Below are 27678 nucleotides of genomic sequence, written 5' to 3' on the forward strand. Positions count from 1 at the left end.
TGATCTTATATGTATTAAATTTTGAACACCACATTAAAGGGGAAGTAACCCCAAGATGTCAAGAAGTGACATCCAATGTCCAAGAGGTTTCTGCTATGTTTCAAATGTGCATCATTCAAATTGGTATTATACCTGATATTGCTATCATATACCGTTGTGCACTAATACTGTATCAACAAAAAACAAAAACATGTTCAGTCGCTCATTTAAAATGTGGTCAGTTATTTAAATGGTATACCATGGCCGTCACTCTGTGCTTATGCCGGCAAAAGACTTTAGCAGTTTGCAAAAGTAAAAAATTATGTGTTAATGTCATCTTCCCAAACGATTTTGCAAAGGTCCTTTTGTCATGAGTATAGATAGCCATCCAATATTGGTGCTCTTTGAAGTTGTAATTGGCAGCGGTCTGCAAGAGCTCTTCAAGATCTCTGCTTTTTTGTTGTTTTCGTCTTTTGTTTTGTCATATGGTGTTTGTTGTGCTTCGTGTGGACCCTCTGTGGACTGTTTTCAGTATTTTGGCCACAAGGTTTGTTGAAAGAGAAGAATCTGTGCTTGATGGTCGCGCTTTCTCTGTGTACCAGCACTGATTTTAATCGGGGGGAATGTCGGCGCTATGTCACCGCCTGACAGTCCCAGGCTACTTGTGTTTTTTTGCGTCTGTATTGGGCAGCATTTTTCACTGCCCCGTTTTGTACAAAGGAGATGTCTGCGTTGGTGCAGTTGGATGGAGGAGCATCCGCGTGAAGCGAGGATGTGGATTTGGAACTGGGAGTCGCGGCTTGGAGTTTGAAGCGGATTACATGTGACAGGACAAGAGAACTAATCTCTTTTCGTCAATGGATCGTGTTTGCTTTCAAAACTTAGCTTGTAGCAGACGTGTGCACATTTTCAGCATGACGTCTCTGACCCACTGGTGAAAGGACACTTTGATCCTCTCCTATTTCATCTATAACTGCTTTAGACAACAAAGTGTATGCAGAAAAGTGGTGAAGATTGCACGACACTCTGTGTCCTATCTGTTGTGTTGTGTTATTTTTGTTATTTTGACTTCAAAATGGCGCCGCGAGAGTGGCTGCCTTTCCAGCAGCTCCTATATTTTGTTGTTCTACTTCTTCCTTTCATAACTTTGCTGCTGTGAATTGGGAATTTCTCCATTGCGAGACTACTAAAGGTTTTCGTATCTACCATGCAGGAAGAGTTTTACAACACTTCTCAGAAAGTGGGGTGTTCAAATGAGTTAACAGATTTGTTCTTGAGCTATTTTCAACACTTTAAAATCATTGATAGGCTCATACCTAAAAATAACAGATAATGTTGGGACAGACCAATAGTGTAACACTTGCAGAATCCATCGCTTGCTGCAATTTGTCATTTGACACAACTCAGTGGAGCGCCCTGGTATTATTATTATCATTATTATTGTTTAATTCTTATTCCGTGAATACAATATCCATGTTTTAACGAGTACTTTCACATACCTTGTACTCTTGCTTTAAAAAATGTGGGTTTAATTGTCATTTAAGCAAACAGTGGTCGCTGAATTGTGTACTATAAGGAAGTGTATAAGATGGTTTTTAAATATTCAAATTTTAGATGAACGACAGGGTGTCATAGTGGTTAGGACATCTCCCTCACACTTCTGAGGTTCTGGGTTTGAATCTTAGCTCTGGTGCGCCGGTGTGGCGTTGTGGGATAGTCTTCAGCTCACACAAAACAATGAGGACAAGCGTGATAACACAATGGATGGATGGATGGATGGATGGATGGATGGATGGATGGATGATGTACAGTATTACTTGTACATCTAAAATCATCATAAATGCGGGGGCAAATATGTTTCATCATTTCTCATGATTAAAACGACTTTAAGGTTTTAAAAGTTGTGTAGTCACCATATTTTTTGGTATTGCATTCACACAAAAGGCTGAGGACTTGCACAGTGTGTGCACTGACCAAGGATACAGTAATATATCTTTGACTCATTACTTCTAATAGTATGTCCCCAGAGTTGGGAGGTGCCAGCTTTAAAACCTTTTAAGGCTTTCAGAGGATGAACCCACTAAACACCAGGGAGACATATTTGTATCCTCAATAACATTCTGATAAGCCATGAGCAGGTGTTCCAGCAAGCCTTACAAAAGCAGATAACTTAATAATGATAAAACATTGTCTAATAATAACTAATAAAATAAAAATAAATAATTAACTAATAAAGGATTTATTATCTTAAGTCATTACCAACGTACAGTATGTGTTGGAGCATTGCCAATTTGTCTCTTTGTAACCCACTGGAAGAAGCCACAAATCTCTGCAGGTAGTTGTCGCAGGTATTTGAGGTAATAATTTTTTGCTTTTGTACTCTAAAACTTTTAACCATGCTGTGTGCTAAACATTTCATTGCAAATACTACACTACACTACACTTATATGTAAGGGTAACCATTTTTCCTCGATGTGGTGTGTTATGAAATGGTGCAGTACTGGTGTCACAAAAGATAAGAGTTCATATCCAAAATACAAACTGAAAGTTTTCCCCGCTTTCTCAGCCTTCTCTTTCTTCATCCTTCAAGAAGTCTTGTGAGGATTCTTCTGGTATCCTCTGCAGCTCTGTCATCACAGCCACAAAACATGTGCCCCTAATGACCTTGACCTCTTTCCCCAGATCAAGTTCATGGGGTGGATCACAATGTGCCAAATTGGGTGAGCATGTTCTTTTATGCCAAGAACTGTCAGACGTTCAGGGTTATGTGAGCAGACATGTCATAGTGAAGCAGCCACAACTCTATTGTTTTTTTCTTAAGCAGAGCAATCACATTCAGATCTGTTTGTATAACTTTGTAGATCACCTGCCCCAAATTGTTGGGAAAAAACTCATAGTTCAGGTTTGAATTCTATCATTTTACACACCTTACCTGTGAATTAAATGTATTCTTAAGGAAAAGGAAAAACTACTTCAATCATTTGTTTTAATTTGACCAAACTTTAGCTTTGAAATGAGTCAAACTACTATTGTCTTCAGACTCGCATACACATTTGTCATATATCCCCACCCCAAAACGGAACTCCGTCGTTAACCGAGGACACCCTGTAAATTGTTGTGCCCAAATAATTTGGGACATAACAATAGAGAGTTAATACAACTTGTTACTGAGTTTTGTGCAAGTAGAAACATTATTAGTGTTCCTCAAGAAGTGTTATTTTCGGACTTAGCTACAGGCACCACCGTTGGAGGCTGATTGCTTTTCTTGCTGCAGCGTGGGGTTTCCCAGCTAAGACTGCAGGGTCACCGCGCCCATCTCGACGTTCGATGGCCGGACTAGAGTGCTTCTTCGTCTGCTAAGGGCACGCGTTCGACTCGGCATAGTGGCGGGGTGAGGGGCCGGTATGTATGTGGTTGTGGTGAACTAGTGCCAACGAACTTTGAATCTTCGACTTTTTTGGGGGTCTGCCTTTGTTCTGAGCAAGGCTTGTGGGTGTGATTTACCCCCCCCCCCCTTTCTCCTTCCTCCTTCCTCCTTCCTCCCTCCCTCATCTCCGGTTGGTCGACTGTTGGGCTGGCTGCTTCCTCGGCAAAGCGACGCTAGCTGGGGCTGGCTAGTTCTTGAGCTATCGGTGGGGTCTCTTTGGTGATTTTCGTGGGCTCGTCTCTTTTCCCGGTCAATGCCAAAAACACATTGACTCAGGTAAGGTGAAATAGAGCGACTGCATTGCTGTATTGATTATCCTCCTAATCATTATGTGTGGGGTCGGGTACTGTGGCCGAATTAAGCCGCTCGGGGGTGGGGTAGCGCTAGCTTTAGCCTCTTAAGTCCGCTGCTGTCTCAACACAAGCGCCCAAAGGTGCTTACTAAAAACAATACGACAAATATAATATACGTGTACACACATGAAGCAGTGGAGACGTCAGATTTTCCAGAATTAGGTGTACCGTTAACCAGTCCTGGCTTGGTGTCACCCATGGCCGAACCGAGGGCTCTCCTCTCCGGCCTCCCCCTCCCCACCTCACATACCCTGATAAAATCTACAAGAATCACACTAACTACATAGAGTGAGACCAACCCTACAATGTTGACAATTCAAAACTCATGTTGGTTACTAGCAATTGCAGTGATTTGTGTATGTGTGTGCGCGCACGCACATGTGTGTGCATAATATCGATATACTGTATGTATTCTTAAAATGCACGGTTGGCGACGGTAGGGCTGGGTTGTGTTCGTTTATAGTAGAAATAATAATACTATATGCTGCCTAATTAGTTGTGCTTATTTGGTCGCAGTCGCTGCTATTTACGAGTAGTTACGTGCAGAAATTTGAGCGTTAAGTGTCACCGGAGGTTCTTCGTAGCGTAATGAATGTGAATTGCGGGGTTAACACCCTTTTTGTGTTGGAAGGTAGCACATCGGCTGCGAACCCGTGCTTTGAATCTCGCATTTAAATTGTCATATTTTTCGAAGTAAAAATGTTGAGACGATATACGTGGTCGTGTGCCCCGCTTGGTGGAAGGGGAAAGTCCGGGCAGTATTCGCCACCAAGCCCGACCTTGCTCATCAAGAATTGAGATCCGCAAATAAGAACCCCGACGGTCGTAATTGTATCAAATGGATGCCGTATGCCTTAACGAGATTGTTTAGTGTGCAAGTAAGTGGATTTGTGCAGAGCCGGTGGCCTCGCCGGAACCCTTTTAACAAAGCGTCTCCTCCCGAACACTAGCTTTTAATGGCAAGTCGCTGTAATTACGCAAGGACGGAAGATGTTTTCTTTTATTGCAATGTGTTTGAATTCTAGTGTGTCATAAGACTGAATGTAAAATTAAAAATGTATATTATGTTGGGCTGAAAAGGAATGATAGGAGCCGTAGCTGCCGCTTGCAGGCCGCCCCACAACGAGCCACATGCTAAGCTAACTAGCGGACAGACAAGTCAGGGGGAAGGCAAAATGGCGTTTAGCTGTATCTCTGAAGAGCACTGCAAGACCCATAGCTCTACAACCGACTGCCATCTAGAGATAGAGCCTCAAACGTTTTTTCTTGCTAAATGTTCTCAGGTGTAGTAATATAGCTGGCCTACTCTTGACAGATTAGAATGGACAGTTATCCTGCAGGTATGCAAATACAATGCAAACAATCCCAGTTGTAGGTAGATCACTGTAGTGCACACCGTGGGGCCCACATCAAGTGTCATTGTTTGGTTAACTGCACGGAAATGAAATAAAATAATAAAATGTCTATTGGTGTACAAACATTGTCAATATCCGAACTGTAATAAAATTAACAAATACATGACTGGAATCAAGGAAAATACATAAAGTGGAAATTATGTGATAGCTACATTGTTGGTGACCAAATCCAGGCAATTGTCATAAGCAGGTTGAGTGTAAAAGAATTAAGATCAAAATCAGTCTTTTTATGAATGGAAAAGCATATTGCCTTTGCCCCGCATGGCTTCGCCAGCTGTTTGTGTTGCTGGACATGGATAGGATTACGCACTCATTCACTCATTGACGAGGATTTGAGCTCTTTGGGATTAAGGATTTTGCACGATGATATTGCTGGTTATGGCCCCCACACCCCGCCTCCCACACACACGCACACTCTGAGATCCAGCTGCAGCCGATTTAAACATTTTCATCGTTTAACACTGGTTGACAAGACATTTAGACCACTCAGTCACTGAGCAGACTCACTGAATTCAACTGGTGAGGCGATCGCAGAGCAGCCGGTGAGCTCCCAACTCCAAGCTGTTTACTCGCGCTCATTGTTTATCAGGCAGTCAGCTGACCCTGATCAGGCGCTTGGGAAAGAAGAAGTGATGAGGGAGAGGAAGTGCAAGCATCCACAGAGGTCAATGGGGAAATCATATATGCTCACAGCGCTGTGCAAAGTCTGAAGACACTACTTGCATTGATTAATTCTGTACCTTTTTTATAGTGGTTGTTTAGATCGATACACCAGTAAATTTTGACAAATGACTGTGCAAAAACAATTTGCTTAAAACTTTGTGCTGCATGAGATGAGGAGAAATGGCGTCAATCTGCATAAATGGGACAGATACAGGTATGTGTCTGTCTCATTCAAGCTATCAAAACGTGTGTGTGCGTGTGTGTGTGTGTGTGTGTATATCTTTCTTTATATATATATTGCGCGTCGTCCCGCACGCGGTCTGTCCTTCCGTCTGTCCCTTTTCAAAACGTACCTACTTCACCGCGCTCAGGCAGTGGCTCACTACGATCGCGCGGGCATCTTGGCGAAAAAATGTTGTCTACCCGCAAGCATTGCAATGAAATTGTTAGTTATTTAGTAGAGCTAAACATCTCTTTATTTTCGCGATAAGCAATGAAGATGAACAAAAAGTTGAGCCAAGCAACAACACTTTTGTGGGCCGAAGGCCCACCTTACCAGCCTTCCGCAGGAACTAGCTGATGAGCCGCCCGGAGGGCGGCGAACCACCACCTTACCAGCCTTCCGCAGGAACTAGCTGATGAGCCGCCCGGAGGGCGGCGAACCAGCTAGTATATATATATATATATGCACATACTGTATGTAGCCACGTTAACTATCCACATGCATTACCGTGATTGGACGGTAGGATCTACAGTCGCTTTATTAGATTAGAAAAAAAACAATTTGACAGCTGTGCAGGTTAAACTTAATTTTGATCTCATTATGGAAATATTTGTTACCTCAGCCAAAGAAGTTAGTTGGGGTTATTTATTTATTTTCCTCCTAGCTAAATTATGAAAAAAACTGATTAGCATAGGAGGTTGCGCGGTACATAGTAAGAAGCTGTTTGATTGTGCTGTGGATTCAAGACCATTTCCACTTGCATTGCTATTACCCTTGTATCTGAGTGAAGTGTCTCTTGGTGAACCAGTATGGGAAATTTGGACCATTTAACCTCACGCATCTATTGTTTTCTAGCTGTTTTCAAACTCTTGTCTGGCACAGAATAGAGGCATATAGTCTGGCGCAATTTTAAAACATTTAAATGGCATCTGCTTGCTAATGTACTGCTCTTTGAATAATTAACACGATCGATCCAAGTGTGCAAAATATTGCTTGCAGTCATGTTGTCCCTTGGCAAAGTTGGCTCGTTATTGCATTGACTGGGTTGACTGTTGAATGTCAAATTCTCTCTGTTGTATATTAGATCGGGCTTCATGGCTCAGTGGTACACTGGTCGTTCCCCAGCCTGAAAGTTGTAAGTTCAATTCTCAACCCTGCCACAATGTCCAAGTCTCTTTGAGCAAGATACGAAACCCTAATGGGCTTCCAGTAGACCTGGCAGCTCCTTGCATAGCAGCAGCTTCCCATCAGTGTGTGAATGGGTGAATTTGTGGCTTTGTAAAGCATTTTGGGCACCATATGGTGTCGATAAAGTGCTACATAAGCGCAATCCATTTTTCCATTTTACAAATTATTAAGGGGGTAAAAAGCACCATAGTTCTACAGCCCGTTCCATGTCTCCCTATTAATATAAGTGTGTTATTGATTACTGAACACATATTAGGAATATCCCAGGGATTGAGGTCAGATGGATGACCACTACTTTTCCATATCAGTCGAGCAACATGTCTTAACAGGATTTGATTGGCGCGAGTGTTTGGGATTATGTCATGGCAGTGAGGCAGGAAAGTGAGGATGGCCCGTGAACTGCACGCATTGTTCTTGTCAGCATCTAAGGCCTAGTAGGTGGTTGCGTCTGAGATAAAGAGCCACTTTGCTTGACTGTGCTTATGTATCAATTAATGGCCCACATTTCTTTCATAGATCAAGTGCCCCAATAGCTGGAGAGAGGTAACTGAAAAAGAGTAAAATGAGTGAACTGGACCAGTTACGCCAAGAGGCCGAGCAGCTCAAAAATCAAATCAGAGTGAGTCAATGACTTATTTTTACTCTGCAATGCTATTAAAGTAAGCATGTGATTCGATTGATTTTTCCCTTCTTGACAGGATGCCAGGAAAGCATGTGCAGATGCCACGCTATCACAGGTAAGCACCCACATCATAATCTCCACGGACCATCAGCAATTATTAATGTTAACCAATTTTTAAAATGGAAGCCACTCGACATATGACAAGGAACAAGTCACCGCTTGTGCTTGTTTACAATGGCTTGCAAAGGTATTTTTATACCCTTTGAACTCATTGACCTTTTGTCATATTTCAGGCTTCAAACATACCGGTAGTTATAAAATTGAATACTTTGTGAAGAATCAACACCAGAGGGGACACCATTGTGAAGTGGAAGACAATTCATACAATATGTTAAACCTTTCTTTAGGATTAAAAAAACTGAAATGTGGGGCGTGCAATATTATTCGGCCCCTTTACTGCCAGCGGAGCCAACTCACTCCAGAATAAGTAAATAAATTGAGTCCACCTGTTTGGCATCAAGCTCAGTGTAAATGCACCTGCCCAGTGATGGTCTCAGAGTTCTTCTTAAACACAAATAACATCAAGAAGACCAAGGAACGCACAAGGCAGGTCCGAGATACGGTTGTGGAGAAGTTTCAAGCAAGATTAGTATATGAAAAGATTTCACAAGCTTTGAACATCTCACCGAGCACTGTTCAACCAATCATGTTGAAATGGAAAGAGTATGAGACCATCGCAAGCTGACCAAGACCGATTAAACGTTCAGCCCTAACAAGAAGAGCACTGATGGGGGATACATCCAAGAGGCCCATGGTCAATCTGGACGAACTGCAGATACTTACAGCTGAGGTGGGGGAAATCTGTCCAGGGGACAACTCTTATTTGCACACTGCAAAAATCTGGCCTTCATGGAAGAGTGGCAAGAAGGCCATTTCTCAAAGTAATCTATAAAAAGTTCCATTTGAATTTCACCTTCAGCCGCCTGGAAGACGCACCAAACGTGGAAGCAGGTGCTATCATCATATGAGACCAAAATGGAACTTTTGGGGCTAAATGCAAAACGTTATGTTTGGCGTCAACGGTAACACGGCACATCACCCTGAACACAGCATCCCCACTGTCAAGCATGGTGACGGCAGCATCATGGTCTGGAGCTGCTTTTCCTCAGCAGGGGCAAGGGGGAATGCTTTAAACTGATTCGAGGGGGTGTGGAGCCAAATACAGGGCTATTTTGGAAGCAAACCTGTTGGAATCTGCGAAAGACCTGAGACTGAGATGGAGATATACCATCCAACAAGAGAGTGATCCTAACATGAAGCAAAGTCTAACAATATAATGGTTCAAAACGAAATATATCCAGCTGTTAGTTGGAATGGCCAGGTCAAAGTCCAGACCTGAATCCAATCGAGAATCCGTTGAGAGATCTGAAAACTGCTGTTCACAAACTCTGCATCTAATCTTGAGTTTGAGGTGTTTTGCAAGGAAGAGTGGGCAAAAATGTTAGTCTCTAGATGCGCAAAACTCTTGATGAGACATTTCCATAAGACTTGCAGCTGTAATTGCAGCAAAAGGTGACTCTACAAAGTGTTAACTCGGGGCGTGCGGCAAATTATTTTGCATGCCCCACTTTTCAGTTTGTTTTTTTTTTTCCATTTAAAAATATGTGAAATATAGCATTCAGAAAACTTTGTTTATCGCCATGGGGCAATTAGAGTTGTGCGAGAGCGACTTATTATAGAGACGGTATGCATTTCATTCCGCTTCACAATTGTCACACTTTGTTTTGATTCTTCACAAAAAAGTGTGTGCGTGCGTATACAACTGTGCGCTGCACTTTTATGAAACCAAAACGGACCATTTCTTCTGCTGGAAAACAAATGTTTTTTCTTGTTTTTCAGATCACGGCGAACATCGATCCCGTTGGGCGAATTCAGATGCGTACCAGACGAACATTGAGGGGTCATCTGGCCAAAATCTATGCCATGCACTGGGGAACAGATTCCAGGTAAGCCTAATGGCACACTCCCCTTTTATGTCCAATCTTGTATGGATGACATTTGTGTCGCTGTAACTAACAAAATGGATGACAAAAGTAAACTTTTCGACAATTTTTTTCCCCAGGCTTTTGGTCAGTGCTTCTCAGGATGGCAAACTAATTATTTGGGACAGCTATACCACAAACAAGGCAAGTCATTTTTCTGATTCTGGACGGGCTATGCAGCACAATACTGCGCCAGGGCCACATCTTTGAACCGGTCACAAAAACTGTGGTCAAATAAGTAACATTTTTGTGTAGGCTACGGGAATATGTTACAATCGATAGTGTCTGGCAACTTTTTAGTCTTTGAAGTGTGTCAAATGTTGTCTTGAATCACCAGAGGTCATAAAAGCCATCAGTTCGAGCAAGTTGGGTATTTCAAATATGTGCTGTCGACTCTCATTCTAGGTCCACGCCATTCCACTTCGTTCTTCCTGGGTCATGACGTGCGCGTATGCACCATCAGGAAATTATGTGGCTTGCGGCGGCTTAGACAATATCTGCTCCATTTACAACCTCAAAACCCGCGAGGGCAACGTGCGCGTGAGCCGCGAGCTCGCCGGACACACAGGTATTGGCTTTGGTTGTATTGCGCAATCTTTTATTTAGCCGATGCACATTTTTAGTAGTGTGAAACTTGGAGCACACCACCACATAAATGTCACAAAAAGTAATGATTTTTGCCTGAATTTACTCATGAATGGCAACAAATGTTAACTTCTTTCTGTCGTCTATTGGGAGGGCCTTTAATATTTCTGCATGTTACTATACTGTATGTTGTTGGCATAGCTCGATGAAAAGTATTTAGAGTAAATAAAGGGTCATTGTTGGACCAACTAATCTAAATGGGATCATTTTCCATGGCACATCTGATGATCTCTCTCTCTTCACACACAACGGTGGTTGGAGATCGCCCTTGTAGGCCATATTTGAGCAAAGTGGTCATGCTTAGACCATTTCAAACCTGTATTACCACAACTCGTATAACCATGTTATGTTGCAGGTTTAATTGGCCCATCATAAAGTTAAATTCGTTAAAATAAATAGGTGAAATTAGTCTTTCACCATATTTTGTTTCGCTTAAAACTGGTACCGGTAATAGAAAAGTACATTTGTATTTACAACAACTTAAGTCCATCCTACTTTTTTGAAATGGCAGTCCGGCCAAGACAGCCAAGTTTGTATGTCGGATGAAGCAAATATTTAGATGATTGTCCTGGCGCGTGCCTCCATTTTAGGATACCTCTCCTGCTGTCGTTTCCTTGATGACAACCAGATTGTTACAAGCTCGGGAGACACCACCTGGTAAGGGAAAGCACAGTGTTTTGATAAGCCATTTTCCAAATGCCCCGGCTTGTAAGAGAACGTGTTTTTGCCATGTGACAGTGCCCTTTGGGACATTGAAACCGGCCAGCAGACGACCACGTTCGCCGGGCACACGGGTGACGTCATGAGCCTCTCTTTGGCCCCGGATTCCCGATTATTTGTCTCCGGTGCCTGCGACGCTTCGGCCAAACTCTGGGATGTGCGAGAGGGCATGTGCAGACAGACCTTCACTGGCCATGAGTCCGACATCAATGCCATCTGTGTAAGTCAATGGTCGTTTTTAGAGAAGCAACTTCAGTTACTCGCAAAATGTGAGGGATATTTGGCTTTTGGGTGAAGTTTCATGATGACACCCTATAACTTGACTTTTTCTCAACTAGTGAATGCCCATACCCAACTGTTGAGTGTTTTGTTACTTTTTGCACAACATGCTTTTCTGCGACAGAACGAAAGCGTAACATTTACACCAGGTGTTCAATGGCCCGATAAATTGCATCGTTATTTGGAAACTGAACGGCCCTTTATACGTCATTAGATCAAGATTACACCTAACAAATGATCGAACGCACCAATTTTGAATAGGAAGAATGCAGTTGTGGTTATCTGAGTTTTTTTTGAGTAGCGGAACCTAAAGTATGTCTGCAACACAAACCCATTCGAGCTATTTAATGGGCTTGCAATGGTACTTTGCCATCGAGACTTCAAACAAGATGTTCTCACGTGGGGAGGAGTGGCCATTGATGAGTCTCGAGTTGTGCCATCGGCAGGTTGCAACAGCGATTGAGAGTCTTGTTGGGTCACCGAAAGGCATAATAGTCGGGCGCTTAGGACTTTCAGCGTTCACCTCAAGCAAGTTTTGCAAATAGTACTGAAACATTTAACAGTTGGCCTTGCACGTTCCAAAGTTGAGACATTGTCAAATTCAGATGTGCTGTAAAGCTGACAGCGCATTTTAGGTGCATCCTAACTTGACCTGAAAATCGAAAATCCCAACCTATTTGTGAGTACAGTAATCCCTCGTTTATCACGGTTAATGGGGACCCAAACCACCCGTGATTAGCGACCAATAAACGTATACGGGTTAAATTATTTTCGTTTTAAGATTAAGAAACCCTTTATTAGTCTCGCAATGGAGAAATTCCAGATTCACAGCAGCAAAGTTATGAAAGGAAGAAGTAGAACAACAAAAAAATAGGAGCTGTTGGAAAGGCAGCCACTCTCGCGGCAAGTCCGCAAATGGTCCGCGAGAAGCTGCAAAACAGCAAGTCTCTCATAGAGCAACATATACAGTACTGTACTCCATATATATATATATATATTTTAATGAATATGTTTAAAAAATCTGCGATACACTGAAGCTGCGATAAAAGAACCGCGAAATGGCGAGGGATCACTGTAGTATACATTCTGATGTCCTTGTGTTTACTAATGTTTTGGGTTCTAGTTCTTCCCCAATGGCAACGCCTTTGCCACCGGCTCGGATGATGCCACCTGCAGGCTGTTTGACCTGCGCGCCGATCAGGAACTGATGATCTACTCCCATGACAACATCATCTGCGGCATCACCTCAGTGGCGTTCTCCAAGAGCGGCCGTCTCCTCCTGGCCGGATATGACGATTTCAACTGCAACGTGTGGGACACACTAAAGGCCGACCGTGCCGGTAAGTCCAATCATCAATACCAGTCTTTTGAGCCCTCGCAGTTCAAGTAAGCATACCAACGTCGTCATTAGTGACGCGGGGCGCGTATGATTGCCAGTGTCACAAAATTTTCTCTTATGAACACAAAGATTCCGAGTGACGGCGTGCCCTGGCGGTCATTCGGGATTCATCGAACCATAGTTCCAAACATAACTGTTGTTCTAAAACATCCCTGCTGATTGCCTGAGGACGTGTCCACAGCATGGTTCTCTGTTGTACCATTTTCTTTGTATACAATTTTCTTTATTTTTACCTCTCTAGGTGTGTTGGCTGGCCATGACAACCGCGTGAGCTGCCTGGGCGTGACTGATGATGGCATGGCGGTTGCCACAGGATCCTGGGACAGCTTCCTGAAGATCTGGAATTGAAGCCTGAAGGTTATTTTTTTCTACCCATTCTTTAATACTAGTGTATGGTGACAGATCAAATGTCAGCCACAGAATTCTAATCAGTCGTTACGCTGTGAAACAAATGCGCGTCTCTCCAATAGCTTGGTAAATGTAATGGCTTGAGTTCAGTGACACTTTTGTTCATATACGCGCGTGTCAAAGTTGCAAAGCCAGTTTGAACTCTGTCGCTAGCGAAAACAAACAAAATGTGTGTTAAGTCTCGGATGCTTGAGACCAGGGGTGTCAAACTCATTTTTGTTGCGGGCCACATTATAATTACGGTTTGACTTGGAGGGCCGTTATAAATTTTGGGAACCCATATTACATACACGGCGCACAACAAATTGATGAATAACTGTTTTCTAAAATCAGAAGTCAAGAATAATGACTATTATTGTGGCTTACATTTAACAACTTGAAATTTTGGTTCAGACTTAAGCAAGCATCATGGAACTTGACATGCTTGATTTGCTTTCGCGGGCCACACAAAATGATGTGGTGGGCCAGATCTGGCCCTGGACCTTGACTTTGACACCTGTGCTTTAGACAATTATGGGCCAACTCTTATTTTGCCACACAACATAATCATTACTCTATGATTCTAATTTGTTATTTCAATATGTTTATTGCATCACCCATTTACGGACGAGTTATACTAAATTATTGTTCCTTGACATAGAATGTATTGTGCCCCATCCATTTTTCTGAACCTCTCTTCCTCACGAGGGTTGTTAGACAGCAAATGTGTTTCTTTATTTTGTTTCCTTCCACTTTGAACAAATTAATAACTGGTTTACTGTGGAATGTGCAAAATACAGAGAAGCAGTTGTGTGTGCGTGTGCGCTAGTCCAATTGCATCAATGGCTATGACCGTGTACAAATCTTACTGCGCAACAAAATACGGAAAATATGTAAGAGCTGGCAGCTCTGGAACAGCCAGCTCTGCAGTTGTATTGGTTGACGCCCAAGTCACTTACCATGTCAGGCATTGTCTTGTAAAGACATTCACAGTCAAGGTCACATATACTAAAGTTGAATGTGACCACGTGGACAAAAATAACACAAACACCTGACGTGTGCCTCTGGTTGTTTAATAATGCAAAAAGCAATCTATCCAATTTAATCAATGGGATGAAGAGAATACTCAATTCTAGAAATACGACTACTTGCACCCCAAGGAATAGAATTGAAATGCATTTGTACAAATGAACTCACCGCCATTAAATGTCTCAACTTCAATGTAGGTGCCCCCTTTTTATATCGCAAGTGTTTTTCCATGTAAATATTAGCCGTAATTCTGACTTTCCAACTACATGAACATAGGTTTTAGTGGTAGACATCAAATTATATCTCGTAGGAACAGATCATTGTCCTAAACAGTCTGTGCAATCTGGATCAAAAAGCGGAGTGTTTTTGTTTTACATTTCCCTCTCGTCTTTGCTTCTTAGATGTCCTTTTAACTCCAAAGCCGACTGGAAGACCATTACCACTTCAGAATGTTCACAGCATCTTCTTCAACACTGTTTAAAACTGACTTGGACACCACAAAAAATGTCGAAGGGAAAAACAATCCTTTCCCACACAAAGAAGAGCACAATTGTCTTATCACCTAATTAAAGAAAGGATCTCCTGTGGTATCAAATCAGAAACTTGTGCATTCCTTCTCGGACCATTTCATGTTATCTTGAGAGAGAAAGAAAAAAAGCAACACTATCATCCCATTCAAACGTGTGTCTTGAAAGCAAATGTTGGAGTGTAATTGTACAAATTATTTAACTTTTTTTTTAAGAATTCTATTCAGACGGTTTGTTACTCAATGGCTTTTTGGGGGGGTTCGTATTTCTTTAGTGGTTTTAGATATGTTTGAATGACACCTTGTCCTTTCTAATCCAGTTAAATCACGAATGAGCGATGAGAGAAAAACATGCAGAAGTTAAAAAAAAAAGCTCATATTACACAAGCAGCTTTTCCAAAATGACTAATGTATTTATATACTAGCTGGGGTTTTTGTTCTTCTTTTTGTTTCCATCACAGCCTTTTGCACATGAAGCTTTGCCTCTCAACTAATCCAATGTTAACTAACCAAGCACATGCTCTAAGTTATGAATACTCATTCCGGTGCAAAAAGGAGTTCTTTTGAGTAACTTTGTCCAGGTATAACCCCCACATCTCTCCCTCTTTAATTATTTTACATGCCATTGACTTTGGGTGGGAAGAAATAGTGCAGCGAGGCAGGTGCTGAGATTATCTCGGGCAGAGGAAGGGGCAGTTTGATTTTATATGAATTGGGGTGGGTGGGGAGGTTTCGGGTCTTGTGTTTAGTATCCACTTTTTTGGGTGAAACGCCTCACTTTACTAAATAGACACTTCCTTTGGTTGGGACTGCAGTTGCAACTCTGTGAATGAAATGTACAAAAAAAAAATCAATGTCTGGAAGATATGATCTGTTTTTAAGTTGAGACATTAAATTTTGTCCGACACAATTTAGATGTGCATGCTGTAGACTTGCTTTCAGTGGTGCTAAAATAATAAAAATAAATTAAAAAGAAAACAGTCCTAGATTTTTTTTTCCGTTTTGGTTCCTACTGATTTGAACCTAATCAGTCATTTTTGGGGCTCCGACTCTCCATACCAATAACTGGTAATGCTATGCGTCATGGTGAGCAAGAGACGGCATATCTAGTCTCAAATATGCTTACCAGTTATATTGACGCAAACCTTTCAGAATATAACGATCATTCTGATAATTTATTTTTGGAAAGCTTTTTTCTCTCTTTCAAATCTTCACTTAATGGAACAAAACACACATACACAGTGTCCATATTACCCTTTTTTCTATTTTCTTTTGGTCTTAAATTGAAAAAGACAAACATCTGAATGGCAACATTTCACTGTATACAGAAGCACTTTTGTTAATGTGTGACATTCTCACTTTTTCCTTTCTCTACAATGATGTACTTCAATAAATGTAATGTATTTTGTGTGTGTGGCCACCAGTGAAAATGCGATTCAACTCCAGATGGATTTTCCTGCTCCCTCCACCTTGTTTCCATGAATATACTAGAGCTCTGCACCTTTATGTAGCTTTCCACTTTTTTTTTTGGTATTTCCTTTCAGTCTCTTGGTGTTCCACGGTGAGCTGGATGCAAGTTAGATACTGTACTAAAATGTACTGTTATTGATTGAAGATGTAATTAAAAAAAGCTGTTTGAGAGTTATCTTGCAGTGTTGTTTTTGCAGTCCCATGGACCTATTTGGCTATCTGTTTTTTTTTTCTTCATTCAAAACGCTTTACACTGGGTGTTTGGTTCGAAAAGAACACAAGAGGTACATCAATGAAAAAGGGTTGAGAACCACTGACTTATACAATACATTGTACATTGATCACCAATCACTTGCAGGCGGACATAAAAACAAGACAACCCTTCACAATCTCAGTCTTAATGAAGCGAACAATCATGATTTTACAATGTGGGAGAATCCGAGGAGAACATGCAAGTGACAGATTCAAACCCAGAACCTCTACTGTGAATCAGATGTGTTTACATCCACCACCATTTCCATATCATCTTATTTTAACAAGGGTCGCGGTCTTGCTGCGGGCTATCCCAGCTAGTCTTCGGGCAGTAGTTGGGGTTCACCCTGAACTGGGTGACAGCCAATCACAGGACACACACACAGACGAACAACCATCCGCACTCACGCTCACGCCTAGGGACAATATTAAGTGTTTCTTTAGCTTGTCATGCAAGTTTCTGGAATATGGGAGAAACCGCACGGAGGCACGATGCCTTTACATTTGAGTGAAAATAATTTTCAGAAAATTATTTTATGAGAATACATTTTAATCAATTTGATTTCATGAGGAAACAAAGTAGGGGAGACTGGAAGACCGGAGCTGAAATTCGAACCCAAAACTTTAGAACTTTTTGGCTGGCGCGATTGACTTCCAAACCACCACCGACACCATGCTGTGCGCTTTTACTTTACAGTGAGGAGTACTCTCGGTTTTTATTATTCAACGCTCATCTGTTACATAAGCAACATAGATTAAACTATATTATATATGTACAATGTGATATGAAAATTGTCACAAAGGAACAATCTCCTCGGCCACAAAATCCGACACGATTTGATTGTTATTGTTTACACCGAATGCAGGTGGACGGCCATCTTGCTGTCGTTTCGGAACAGTCTAGCTGTGGGGACTGTACCATGTCAGGATTCAAAATGGGGTGGTTGTACAATAAAAAAGACTGCAAATAACAAAAGAAACTAAAATCATAAAACATGTTCGGGGCCGCAACTCTTTTGAATTTGAGTAGAGTTTCGAATTAAAAGGGCTGCTCTTAAGTGGTGTTTTGCGACGTGAAACAACAACGAAACAATGATTAATTCACCTCCGTCAAATAAATCCGTCCGTTTTTGATTACGCGTTTCCTGCTTCTCTTAGGTAATCCTGTTTCGACGAACGTATATGGCGGTGTGAGTGTTGTACCCCGTGGAACAACAACAAAACACTAGTGTCGTATTTCAGGGTGAGACGATATCGTATAGAAACACAATTGCTGCCGTGCAGTGAAAAGACGAGGACGTTTTTTTGTTGGTTTTTTTTTTGCTTTTGTCGAGTTTTCGTGGACGTTAATGCCGTTACGAGGTACTTTTAGTGTGTTGTTGATATTCAACACTGTTGGAACGAACAAAGAACCGACCCGCAAGTGTAACTCGATTCTTCTTCGCTCTCACCTCAGATAATTTATGTTTAACCCTAAAAAACACCCGCAATTACATGCAATAATTCGTCTTAATCATTCATTTAAAAACTTTGCTAGACTCGTCCAGTGCCTCTAGTTACATTAGACGTCGTAACCCAATCGTCGTAACAAATGGCCGAAGTGTACGTCCGAGTGGCCGAGGAGGAGAACGAGGAGCCAATGGAGATCCCGTCTGAGGACGACGGCACCGTTCTGCTGTCGACGGTGTCGGCCCAGTTCCCTGGAGCGTGCGGCCTCCGGTTCAGGAGTCCCGTGTCCCAGTGCATGCGTGGCGTGCGGATCGTCGAGGGCGTCCTGCACGCCCCGGAGACTGGCTGGGGGAACATGGTGTACGTGGTCAACTACCCGAAAGGTAAACGAAATCAAATCACACGTTTGTTTATTTCCCTCCGCCTCTCGAAACGACTGGCACGTAGGTGGTAGTATAAACTTGATACTTACTCTCCGGGCGCACAGTGTCGGCGTCATTGGTCTCCTGGGGCGGTCGGTTCCTGTGTTACTATTCCACAAATGTGATTTTGTTTGTGTGTGTGGGTGTGTGTGGGTGTTGGGCGAGTGAGAGAGAAATTGAGAAATGGTAACGTTTTTCAGTCCGGGATGTCCTTTAAAGCGCGTTTTATTTGCATTTTCAATCGCAGCATTTAATCTCCAAGCAGCCTAATTATATTTTTATCAGTTAGTTTCGTGCGGTGATGCATGCAAATAGAAATCCCTAAAATACAAGTTCAATTTTTTCCATCGCTACACTTGTAACTAAACACTGGTAACTCAAATAACGAATGGAAATGGGCGACATGAAAAAAAAAATCTGCCACGATATTGGCCATGCGGCCCAGCAGGTATCGGGTTCGATTCCAGCTCTGGCCTCCCTGTGTGGAGTTTACATGTTCTCCCCGGGCTTGCGTGGGTTTTCTCCGGGTGCTCCGGTTTCCTCCCACATTCCAAAAACATGCGTGGCAGCCTGATTGAACACTCTAAATTGTCCCTAGGTGTGAGTGTGAGCGCGGATGGTTGTTCGTCTCTGTGTGCCCTGCGATTGGCTCGCAACTGATTCAGGGTGCCCCCCACCTAGTGCCCGATGACAGCTGGGATAGGCTCCAGCACCCCCTCGCGACCCTAGTGAGGATCAAGTGGTTTGGAAGATGAATTAATGAATGAATGAATGATCTTGGCCATTTGATATCACAATTTATTTACATCGAATCTGTTGTATTGCCATTTATATATCATATCGCTCAGCTCCATTTATAACATGTTTGTAATAATATAAATAGCACTGTTTTGTATTGTGCTTTAGAGAATGTAACTGTTTGTGGGCCATTATTTTTCAATGGACATTGTGCTCCTTGTTCTGGTGTGCGCATCGTGGACACCAGGGGGCTGTAAAGAAATAAATACCAGAAGAAAACCGTGACAACACTTCAGTAAGAGGCTGTAATAGTTTTGACAGAGAAAATGTAGAATGTAAACCTGTGAGCATTGTTTTGTTGCGCCGACAGCAATGCAAGTTTCTTTCGCCTTTCTATGATGTTTTGTGTGTTCGCATGAAGCTTGCGGACTTGCGTAAGGCAAAGAAATTAAGACAAGAAAATATTTCGGAGGTTTCGAGTGACAGCAAAACCGGTGTCTCTTATACGCAGACAACAAAAGGAAAATGGAAGAAATCGATGCCTCATCAGCTGTGAAAATGAAGCGGGGAGACATGAAGACATCTGACCTGATCGTGTTGGGTCTTCCTTGGAAAACTACAGAACAAGACCTGAAGGATTACTTCAGCACTTTTGGCGAAGTCATCATGGTACAGGTATGGCCACACAACCTTGGTTGCATATTTGCCTGGGTTGACGATCAGCCATCAGAGTGTGCCATTTCTTCTCTGGTCAGGTAAAACGAGATGGCAGGTCAGGAAACTCCAAAGGGTTTGGCTTTGTGCGGTTCACGGAGTACGAATCGCAAGAAAAAGTCATCGCCCAGCGCCACATGATTGACGGCAGATGGTGCGACTGCAAGTTCCCCAATTCCAAGGTGAATATGGTAATATCCTCGCAAGAACAACACTCCATGGCAACACATTTAATGGTGTTGAGCACCAGTTTTTCTAAGATGGTACTAATGTTGTCTTCACAGCAAGGCCCAGACGAGCCGCTAAGGAGCCGTAAAGTGTTCGTGGGACGTTGCACGGAAGACATGACCACCGACGAACTGAGGCAGTTCTTCATGCAGTATGGAGAAGTCACAGACGTCTTCATCCCCAAGCCGTTCCGTGCATTTGCCTTTGTCACGTTTGCCGATGATCAGGTATTGTTTGGACAAGACTCTCTTAAGCTGAAAACCTTTTACAGTGCACTCCGCTTAATAGAACACCATTGGGCCGAAGCGCTTCTGTTCTACTAAGCGGGGTTTCTATTAACCGGAGACACTTTATTAGGTACACCTTCAGACACGTCGACGACCAAGTTATGCACGCAGAAAAACCCCTGCTGACGAGTTAGAAGAGATATTTCGACTGTGGACGTCTATATCTTTAATCAAACAACAAAACAACAACTTTAATCAACTTCAGTCAAACATCTCAAATCACGAGAAAAATTTCGTTACTTTTGTCTGGAAACAGGAGTCCGTAATTTTGCGGTTGACTTCCCTCTCAATGCGCTGGATAAGAGGGAAGTCCTGGAAACCGCGGGCGTACCTTCTGAGAATCCGGCAATGCATCGTATCGTCTGAGTATGTCCTTCTTATCCGCAGGTGATAGCCCTCGTCTCTTGAATGAAGTTGAAGCCATTGTGACGTGCGTGTGTCTATGTGTGGAGTGACGCGTGCTACCTGTAACTGTATACGGCTAGAACTACCGCGTTTTCTCGCGATAGTGGTACAGTATCGCGATAGCTACACTTCGTCTCTCTCTCGTCTCTTGAATGAAGTTGAAGCCATTGTGACGTGCGTGTGTCTATGTGTGGAGTGACGCGTGCTACCTGTTACTGTATACGGCTAGAACTACCGCGTTTTCTCGCGATAGTGGTACAGTATCGCGATAGCTACACTTCGAAAACCACTAGTTTACAATGTTCATTGCTTACGGCCTGTTCTATTAAGCGGAGATCTGTTCTACTAAGCGGAGTATCTTTATAGGAAATTGCATTAGGCAAATCCGTTCCAGAGCCTTTTGCTCTATTAAGCGGATTACTCTATTAACCGGTGTTCTATTAAGCGGAGTGCACTGTAGTAGGTTGTGAGATTGTTCTTTTCGCCTGCCTAAAAAAATTTTTTTTCCTTCATAAAATTAGATGTAGAGGAATTTTTTAAAAAGTATTTAGAGGTGTCAATTTATCACGTTCATTGCAAAGAATTAATTACAGTCCTATTTAGCGAGTTATGTTTTTTTAAACGCATTAATCTAAATTTTAATCTCTAACTTTGCTGTTTCTGTCAGTGGGTTGCCTTTTTCTAATAGCCCTTTTACATGTTGGCTTCCTGCGTTCGAGTTGTTGAAGGTGGGGAAACAACTGTCAGTCACAGCCTGAAGCAGACATTGATTGGCTGTCATTATGTTTGTGCGTGTTCAGCATAAGATGATTGGCTTCCATTGGAGTTGGGTGGGGTAAGTTTGCAGCGGTTGAGGAGAGGTGAAAATGGAGGAGCATGTGAGAGTTCTCAGCACAATGAATGGACAATTTACTTTTCAAAAACGCCCTTACGCCACTATTGATAAAAGTAGAGTGTTTTGCCTAATTTGTAAGGAGTTTTCTGACCACCAAAGCATCTCAAGTTTAGCCTCCCAAATTAATGCAAAGCTCCCAGTCGCGAGTACATCCACAGCTAACGTTAGCACCGAGAGCGTTTGCAATATAGCAAGCTAAAGCAAGGCTCTTCACCAAATTAACTCGAGGAGAACACCCCGCGTACGAGTCAGCGTAGCTGCTGTATCCTCAGTAGCCTACCAGAAGTGGTTGATGTTTATTTCAGCACTTTATTTCTCATGATGAGGTGCTCTTTCTGAAGTGCTAACTTGCAGCACTGTGCTTTAAGAGTCTGTTTTATTTATTATCTGAAGCAAGTTCCATGTTCAGTAAATGTATTGCTCAGAAAAGTGTTCTTACTGTTTTTGATATGTTAACCAAAGCACTTTTTTTGGACCTGATGTTCCATTTTTATTTTGTAATCATTTGGAGATTTACAAAAACAAACTAAACGGGTGATATTCACCCTGGTGGTCGAAACTAAAAGTTGCAGGTAGGACTTGGGACTAGTCTCAACTACCGCCGCAAGTGAATGGCTAGATCTGCATCTGTTCAAGTCTGTTTACAAACAATGAAAGACTTTATAATGCCACTTTTTTGTCTTTTGATCTGCCTGAATAATGTAATGAATTTAAAATGAAAATGGGTGTTTTCTCAGCACTTTTTAGATGAGATTAAAATATAGATTAATTAGATCAATTAATTACAGAGCATAACAGCACTATTTAGTCAAAATATGACTCATGCCGTGATTCAATACAGGCGGGGAACCACTTTTACCATTCTTCTAGATCAGGCCTGTTTTCCATCTCTCACTGCCGTAACACATCTGATAAAACAGGCAGGACAGCGGCCCTCGAGGACCGACTTTGGACACCCCTGTTCTAGATCATTGCCAGTTCAGCAAAATCAAAATATCTTTGCGAGCTGCTCCAAATTGACAGCGGTGTTGTTTTTCTGCCCGACCCTCCTAGGTTGCTCAATCTCTATGCGGTGAAGACTTGATCATCAAAGGCGTGAGTGTCCACATCTCAAACGCAGAGCCCAAACATGGCAACAGGCAGTTTGACCGCACCGGGCGTTTCGGAAACGGCTTCGGTGCCCAGGCATTCGGGGGCAGCCGTAGCGGCATGGGGAGCGGCGGCAACAGTAACATGGCCAATTTCGGTTCCTTCAACCTGAACCCGGCAATGATGGCGGCAGCGCAGGCGGCCCTGCAGAGCAGTTGGGGGATGATGGGCATGCTGGCCAGCCAACAGCAGTCATCCTCGTCGGGCAGTGGCACCAGCGGCACCAGCTCCAGTCGAGACCAGAGTCAGTCGTTCAGCGCCGGCAACAGCAACTACGGCGCCGGCTCGGCCAGCCTGGGCTGGGGTGCGGGCGCAAACTCCACCAGTGGCGGTAGTGGGTTTAGCTCAGGGTTTGGGTCCAGCATGGAGTCAAAGTCGTCTGGGTGGGGTATGTAAAAAAAGCAAAGCGTGTATGTGTGGTAAGTATTGTGAGAAAGAGTCTTTTAACACATTTATTTTGGGTGTCTGCGTATCGGAACAACACTTTGGAAGATGTTTTGTACGTTGGGAGAAAAGAAAGCGAATTTTATTCAGAGCAGGGGTGTCCAAACTGCTGTCCGTTGGTTTTTATTTATTTTTTGTGGGCTATGGTGTACACTAACATTAAGAATTGACACAAATAGTTTTTTGTTGTTGTTTTTTTTATACGAGTTTCTTCACTGGCTGTCAAGGCGTCAGGGAAAAAAATCTGTTCTCATCTCTTGTTTTCCACCAATCACACGTCATTAATATGTGCCTCAGAATGTCAGCTGGTTGCTCCGCTTTCTGGTCTGTGTCAATACTGGGGCGGATTTATTCTCGTGGACTTCAGGGCCACCGACCACTCAAAAGTCCTGGACGCTTTTATTCATCACCCATTGGCTCTTCCACCCTTCAATTTTTCTGCACAGCAACCCCTTGGAAGTTAAGTTTGGACACCCCTAATGTATCGATCCGTGCCGAAAATGACCCCCCCCCACCCCACCCATCTCCTTGATATCAATTTTAACTGGATTCTCTCATGCATTTATTGTGTAATGTAATGATTTGAGTTGAAGAAAGAAATATGCATGTTTGTTGCCATTATCTTGCTACGTTCTAATTTTGAGGCAATATTGCATTGAGGAGAATCTGGTTGAAAAGTTTACCTGTTGTTTTTTTTTGACAGTGCAACTTTTATTTGCAGTCAAAAATGGACAAAAGCCTTCATTGAAATCTCTTCTGCAGTTGACCTCTCTTCCGTTTTCCTGCAAGGAAGCTCCAATATGGCAGCATTGTCGCAGGGGCGATAAGTGCTATCACTCTCCCTCTTCCCGCCCGTGTAAATGCTTTGCCATCAAACAACGGCTTCACTCCGCATGTTCTCATGAGACGGTGGGTGTGTTTTCACTTTTTAAGAAAAGAAATCCACTTATGATTGGAGAGCGATCTGCGCAAGTGACGTTTTTGGATGCGGGGGGAATCTGATGAGTGCGGATGGCTTGTGGCGAAGAATGGAGCGGTTGGTGAGTGAGCGGACTGAGGACTGCTTGTGCGGTGAACGAGCCCCCCAAAATGTGACTGATTTTTCTATGAATGTGTGAGTGGAAGCAGCGGATGCTACAAGCGCCTCCCATCCCCTTGAACGTGGACATCTTTATGATGAGTGTGTCAAAAGATTGTTTTTTTTTTCTTTTTAATCTCTGCAAGATTTTCCATTTACTCTTAATGTGTCGACATGACAATGTAGTGTGGAGTGTTGTGCTCTTTGTAATGCTTCTATAATCTGATTTGAATGCCGTATGGTGTGTGTGCTGTTCCTTGTTCCTGAACTGATCTGTACGTGTGCAGTTGATGTGGATGACTCGGACTGATGAAACCCTGGTAGGGACACACGTGTGATGTGAGAAGATGGAGCGGTGTCCTATTGGTCGCCCCTCATCCTCCCTTTTTATTATAGACTATTGATGTTTGTCAGGTGTTTGGATAAATATTTTAAATGAAGGGAACTGTCTAATAAAGTTCATCTGAATAGATTTAGTTGATGTGACTTGCAGGGGAAAGAAACTAATTCAATTCACACATCTAGGGACCTTGGGCTCCGCTGGTCGAGGTCTCCATTTGAACCCCGACTGAAGGACGAAGACGGAAGTTCCAACAATTTGAGTGTGTGGCCTTCTCAGACACGGGGTAGTACCTGTCTTTTTTGCTCACTTTTTAGAGATTTTGATGAAAAGCTGTGAGTGTTTGGATAAAATGGTCTTTGCTTCCATACTCTTTTGGTGATTGAATGACTGACTGCCTGTCAGATGTCACATCTGTGAAACAGTCGCAGTGTTACTGCACTTTTGTAGAAAGCTTACAAAGTCGAGTATGGCTACTTGACTCGAGCTGGTACCAATGCAAGGCAAATGGGTTTACACTGCCAAGTTCACGTGCCCAGTTCCAATTAAATGCCCATATGCGTTTGTTGTGCATTTCAGGTAACACATAATATGGCTTTGTTTAGACTGATTGAACATGCAGGCCAAATCTGATTTCTTCAAGTCGTGACAACCCTCCCTATTGCTTTCAATTTGGGTAACCCTCCACACTGGCCGCTCTCTGTAATACCACTTGTTTAATTTGACACTCCTTATGTCGCATTTTGTGTATGCTTTTGTTATCCGTATTTCTGTAGGCATGACAATGATCTCAAAATAGGGAATTTCATTCGGAAAGCCTCCATTTACACTGCCAATTCTGCCACCCGACAGCGAAAACAAACATTGGAATTGTCTCACTTGAACTATGCAGTGCACATCCCGCGTTACAACCTCAATATGACTGAAGTGAATATTTGACGTTTATTTATATTTGTGGCAAGAGTGAGGAGTAAGGAGGCGCCTGTGCCTTATTCTCTGCTTTGTTCTTCCTCTTCTTTTTCAAAGACTTCTGTTCCTTTTCCACTTCTTCGCTTTTCCTCTGTATGTGCAGTGACTGAAATAAAGGGGAATCAAACAAGAAATTCTCTGTTGGAGAATGTTTGTCTTTTGGGGTGTGGCACATTGTTCAAAATATTTTATCCCAAAAAACTCACCAATGCAGTACTGCGACGGGCCAAAAGTTTTACATCTTCTGCTGACACGGTGCATCTTTTTGCATGTCTGTAATCAGAGTTCAGCGGGTATCGAGGTGAACCAACAAAACCCCAGCTCACCAATTATATGTTGAAAAAAAAATGCTTACTTTGCAAACGCTTCCAAGTCTTTAGCAAATATATCTGTAAGAGAACCAACAAAAAGCCTTTTGAGTCAATGTCGCTTTAAATATAAAAGATAATGTGCTTTTGGTACACATGCGCAAACTATTGCGATCCAGTTAAGGTTTTGCATCTGCAAACTATACCCTCAGTATTGGACAATTGTTCAATGATTCTAATTTTTGAATTGATGATTTTCAAAGGCAACTCAAAATGTTAAACATCCATATCATAATTTGCCCATTGGGAAGACGGTCAGTTTTTGTACGTTTTTTAAAAACTATACACCGGAAGCTATGATCTGTGATTTAGATGATTTTTTTTAAAAACATTCTAGTCACAGAACCATCCCCCTTCTCATTTTGCAAATTAAACTAAGAGATGAATGTCAATGTGTTTTTCTTTAACTAAGGAGGGTGTGACTTTGATCCTTGTAGGGGAAATTTACCACCATACAGCAAAGCAGCAGATTGTTTAAAACAAACAAAACTGAAATTATGTATTATGGAATTAGTCTTATTTTTAATCGTAGAAAAGACAAGATACTAAATAAACACATGGAAAGGAGATTTAGAGACTGGAGGATGAAGCAGAAATTATTCAGGAATTAATCCAAACTGCTATAAATGTATCAATGTAAATTGTACTGTACAGTATTTAATAAGACATTATTATATATTTACAATAAATATTTCCCAATAAATCTATCGGAGGTAGATTGTCTTACTTAGTTTCAAACATTGTCTGATTTTAAAAATTGGACATGCCATCTGCAGATAAGGGTGTGGTGGGGTTGGGGGGGTGTTGAAGTGCATGTAAAATACGTCATTTCAGTATTAGAACATGAATTGCCTTACTGTCACGATATCAAAGAGAAACCAACAATTTGCTGGCCATCGTTTTCGTGTAGATGCTAAGTATGAAAAAAATGTTTAATCAAAGTAACTCATTTGTTCATTCTTGTTTTTAAAAAAAAACATCCAAACATGACTTGAGCAACAATGAAGCGTGTGTTCAGAAATCAAAAACTGAGCATGGTATACCAAATCTCAATAGGTAAAAGTACTTTCCAAGTAATTTCCCTTTCATTAAACATCTTTCTAGCAGTGCCGTTTGCATAAAAGTAACCATCGAGAAAGTGGACGAACGGAACGTCAGGAATTAGTCTGCACCCACCACATTGTCTGTAGGCAGACTCGGTTATGGCTGCGACCACTTGTCGGCTAAACGCTCGACGGTGCTCCTCACCCACTTTGTGACACATTTGACCAACCGTGTAATGTAAGGCCGCCTTTAGTCGCTGGAATGGACAGTGCGTTATTAACACTTAACTTACATTATCCATAGGTGTCACCGTGTACGTTTACCTACCAGACGTGTTTCGTCCTCGCTCTCTGACATTTTTGTGTTGAATCTACTAATCTGAAAATAAAATATAGCTTAATTTGGCGCCCGAACGACACAAAGACGAAATGGTCATAAAGCAGCAACCAAGTGAGAGGCCATGTTGCTTGTGTGTTTTGTTTTGGGTTTTTTTTTAGGGTGACAGTAGTAGAAAGGAACTTCGCGGCAG

General features: G+C 42.3%; 3 protein-coding genes and 1 long non-coding RNA gene across 7 annotated transcripts; 2 read left to right on the plus strand and 2 right to left on the minus strand.

Moving 5' to 3' along the window:
- Positions 1 to 3262: 3262 nt before the first annotated feature.
- gnb1b (guanine nucleotide binding protein (G protein), beta polypeptide 1b) lies at positions 3263 to 16542 on the plus strand. Its single transcript, XM_052077132.1, has 11 exons — positions 3263 to 3682; positions 7765 to 7867; positions 7947 to 7985; positions 9770 to 9876; positions 9993 to 10056; positions 10318 to 10480; positions 11148 to 11214; positions 11296 to 11497; positions 12680 to 12896; positions 13197 to 13312; positions 14773 to 16542. Exons 2-10 carry the CDS (start codon positions 7811 to 7813, stop codon positions 13301 to 13303), a joined length of 1023 nt encoding a protein of 340 aa, XP_051933092.1. The 5' UTR covers positions 3263 to 3682; positions 7765 to 7810; the 3' UTR covers positions 13304 to 13312; positions 14773 to 16542.
- On the minus strand, positions 15162 to 18642 carry LOC127608193 (uncharacterized). Its single transcript, XR_007964199.1, has 2 exons — positions 18541 to 18642; positions 15162 to 18413 (listed from the first exon to the last, which is right to left on the minus strand). It is a non-coding gene; the product is annotated as an uncharacterized LOC127608193 (long non-coding RNA).
- Positions 18211 to 25871, plus strand: tardbpb (TAR DNA binding protein b). Of its 4 annotated transcripts, none has more exons than XR_007964198.1 (5): positions 18211 to 18451; positions 19740 to 19903; positions 19984 to 20397; positions 22811 to 24259; positions 24954 to 25871. XR_007964198.1 is itself a non-coding variant. In XM_052077127.1 (5 exons), the coding sequence occupies exons 1-5, from the start codon at positions 18211 to 18213 to the stop codon at positions 23300 to 23302; spliced, it is 1218 nt and encodes a 405-aa protein (XP_051933087.1). In that variant the 3' UTR covers positions 23303 to 25871. The 4 variants fall into 4 exon arrangements, 3 of the variants coding, with proteins under 3 accessions (XP_051933087.1, XP_051933088.1, XP_051933086.1); XM_052077127.1 differs by having other exon boundaries at positions 19984 to 20133; positions 20227 to 20397; positions 22811 to 25871; XM_052077128.1 differs by having other exon boundaries at positions 19984 to 20124; positions 20227 to 20397; positions 22811 to 25871.
- On the minus strand, positions 24329 to 27628 carry cenps (centromere protein S). Its single transcript, XM_052077143.1, has 5 exons — positions 27477 to 27628; positions 27282 to 27405; positions 26093 to 26126; positions 25944 to 26010; positions 24329 to 25843 (listed from the first exon to the last, which is right to left on the minus strand). Exons 1-5 carry the CDS (start codon positions 27504 to 27506, stop codon positions 25715 to 25717), a joined length of 384 nt encoding a protein of 127 aa, XP_051933103.1. The 5' UTR covers positions 27507 to 27628; the 3' UTR covers positions 24329 to 25714.
- Between the last annotated feature and the right edge of the window lie 50 nt (positions 27629 to 27678).

This window comes from Hippocampus zosterae, chromosome 9 (genome assembly GCF_025434085.1).
Source record: "Hippocampus zosterae strain Florida chromosome 9, ASM2543408v3, whole genome shotgun sequence".
NCBI classification, from domain to species: domain Eukaryota; kingdom Metazoa; phylum Chordata; class Actinopteri; order Syngnathiformes; family Syngnathidae; genus Hippocampus; species Hippocampus zosterae.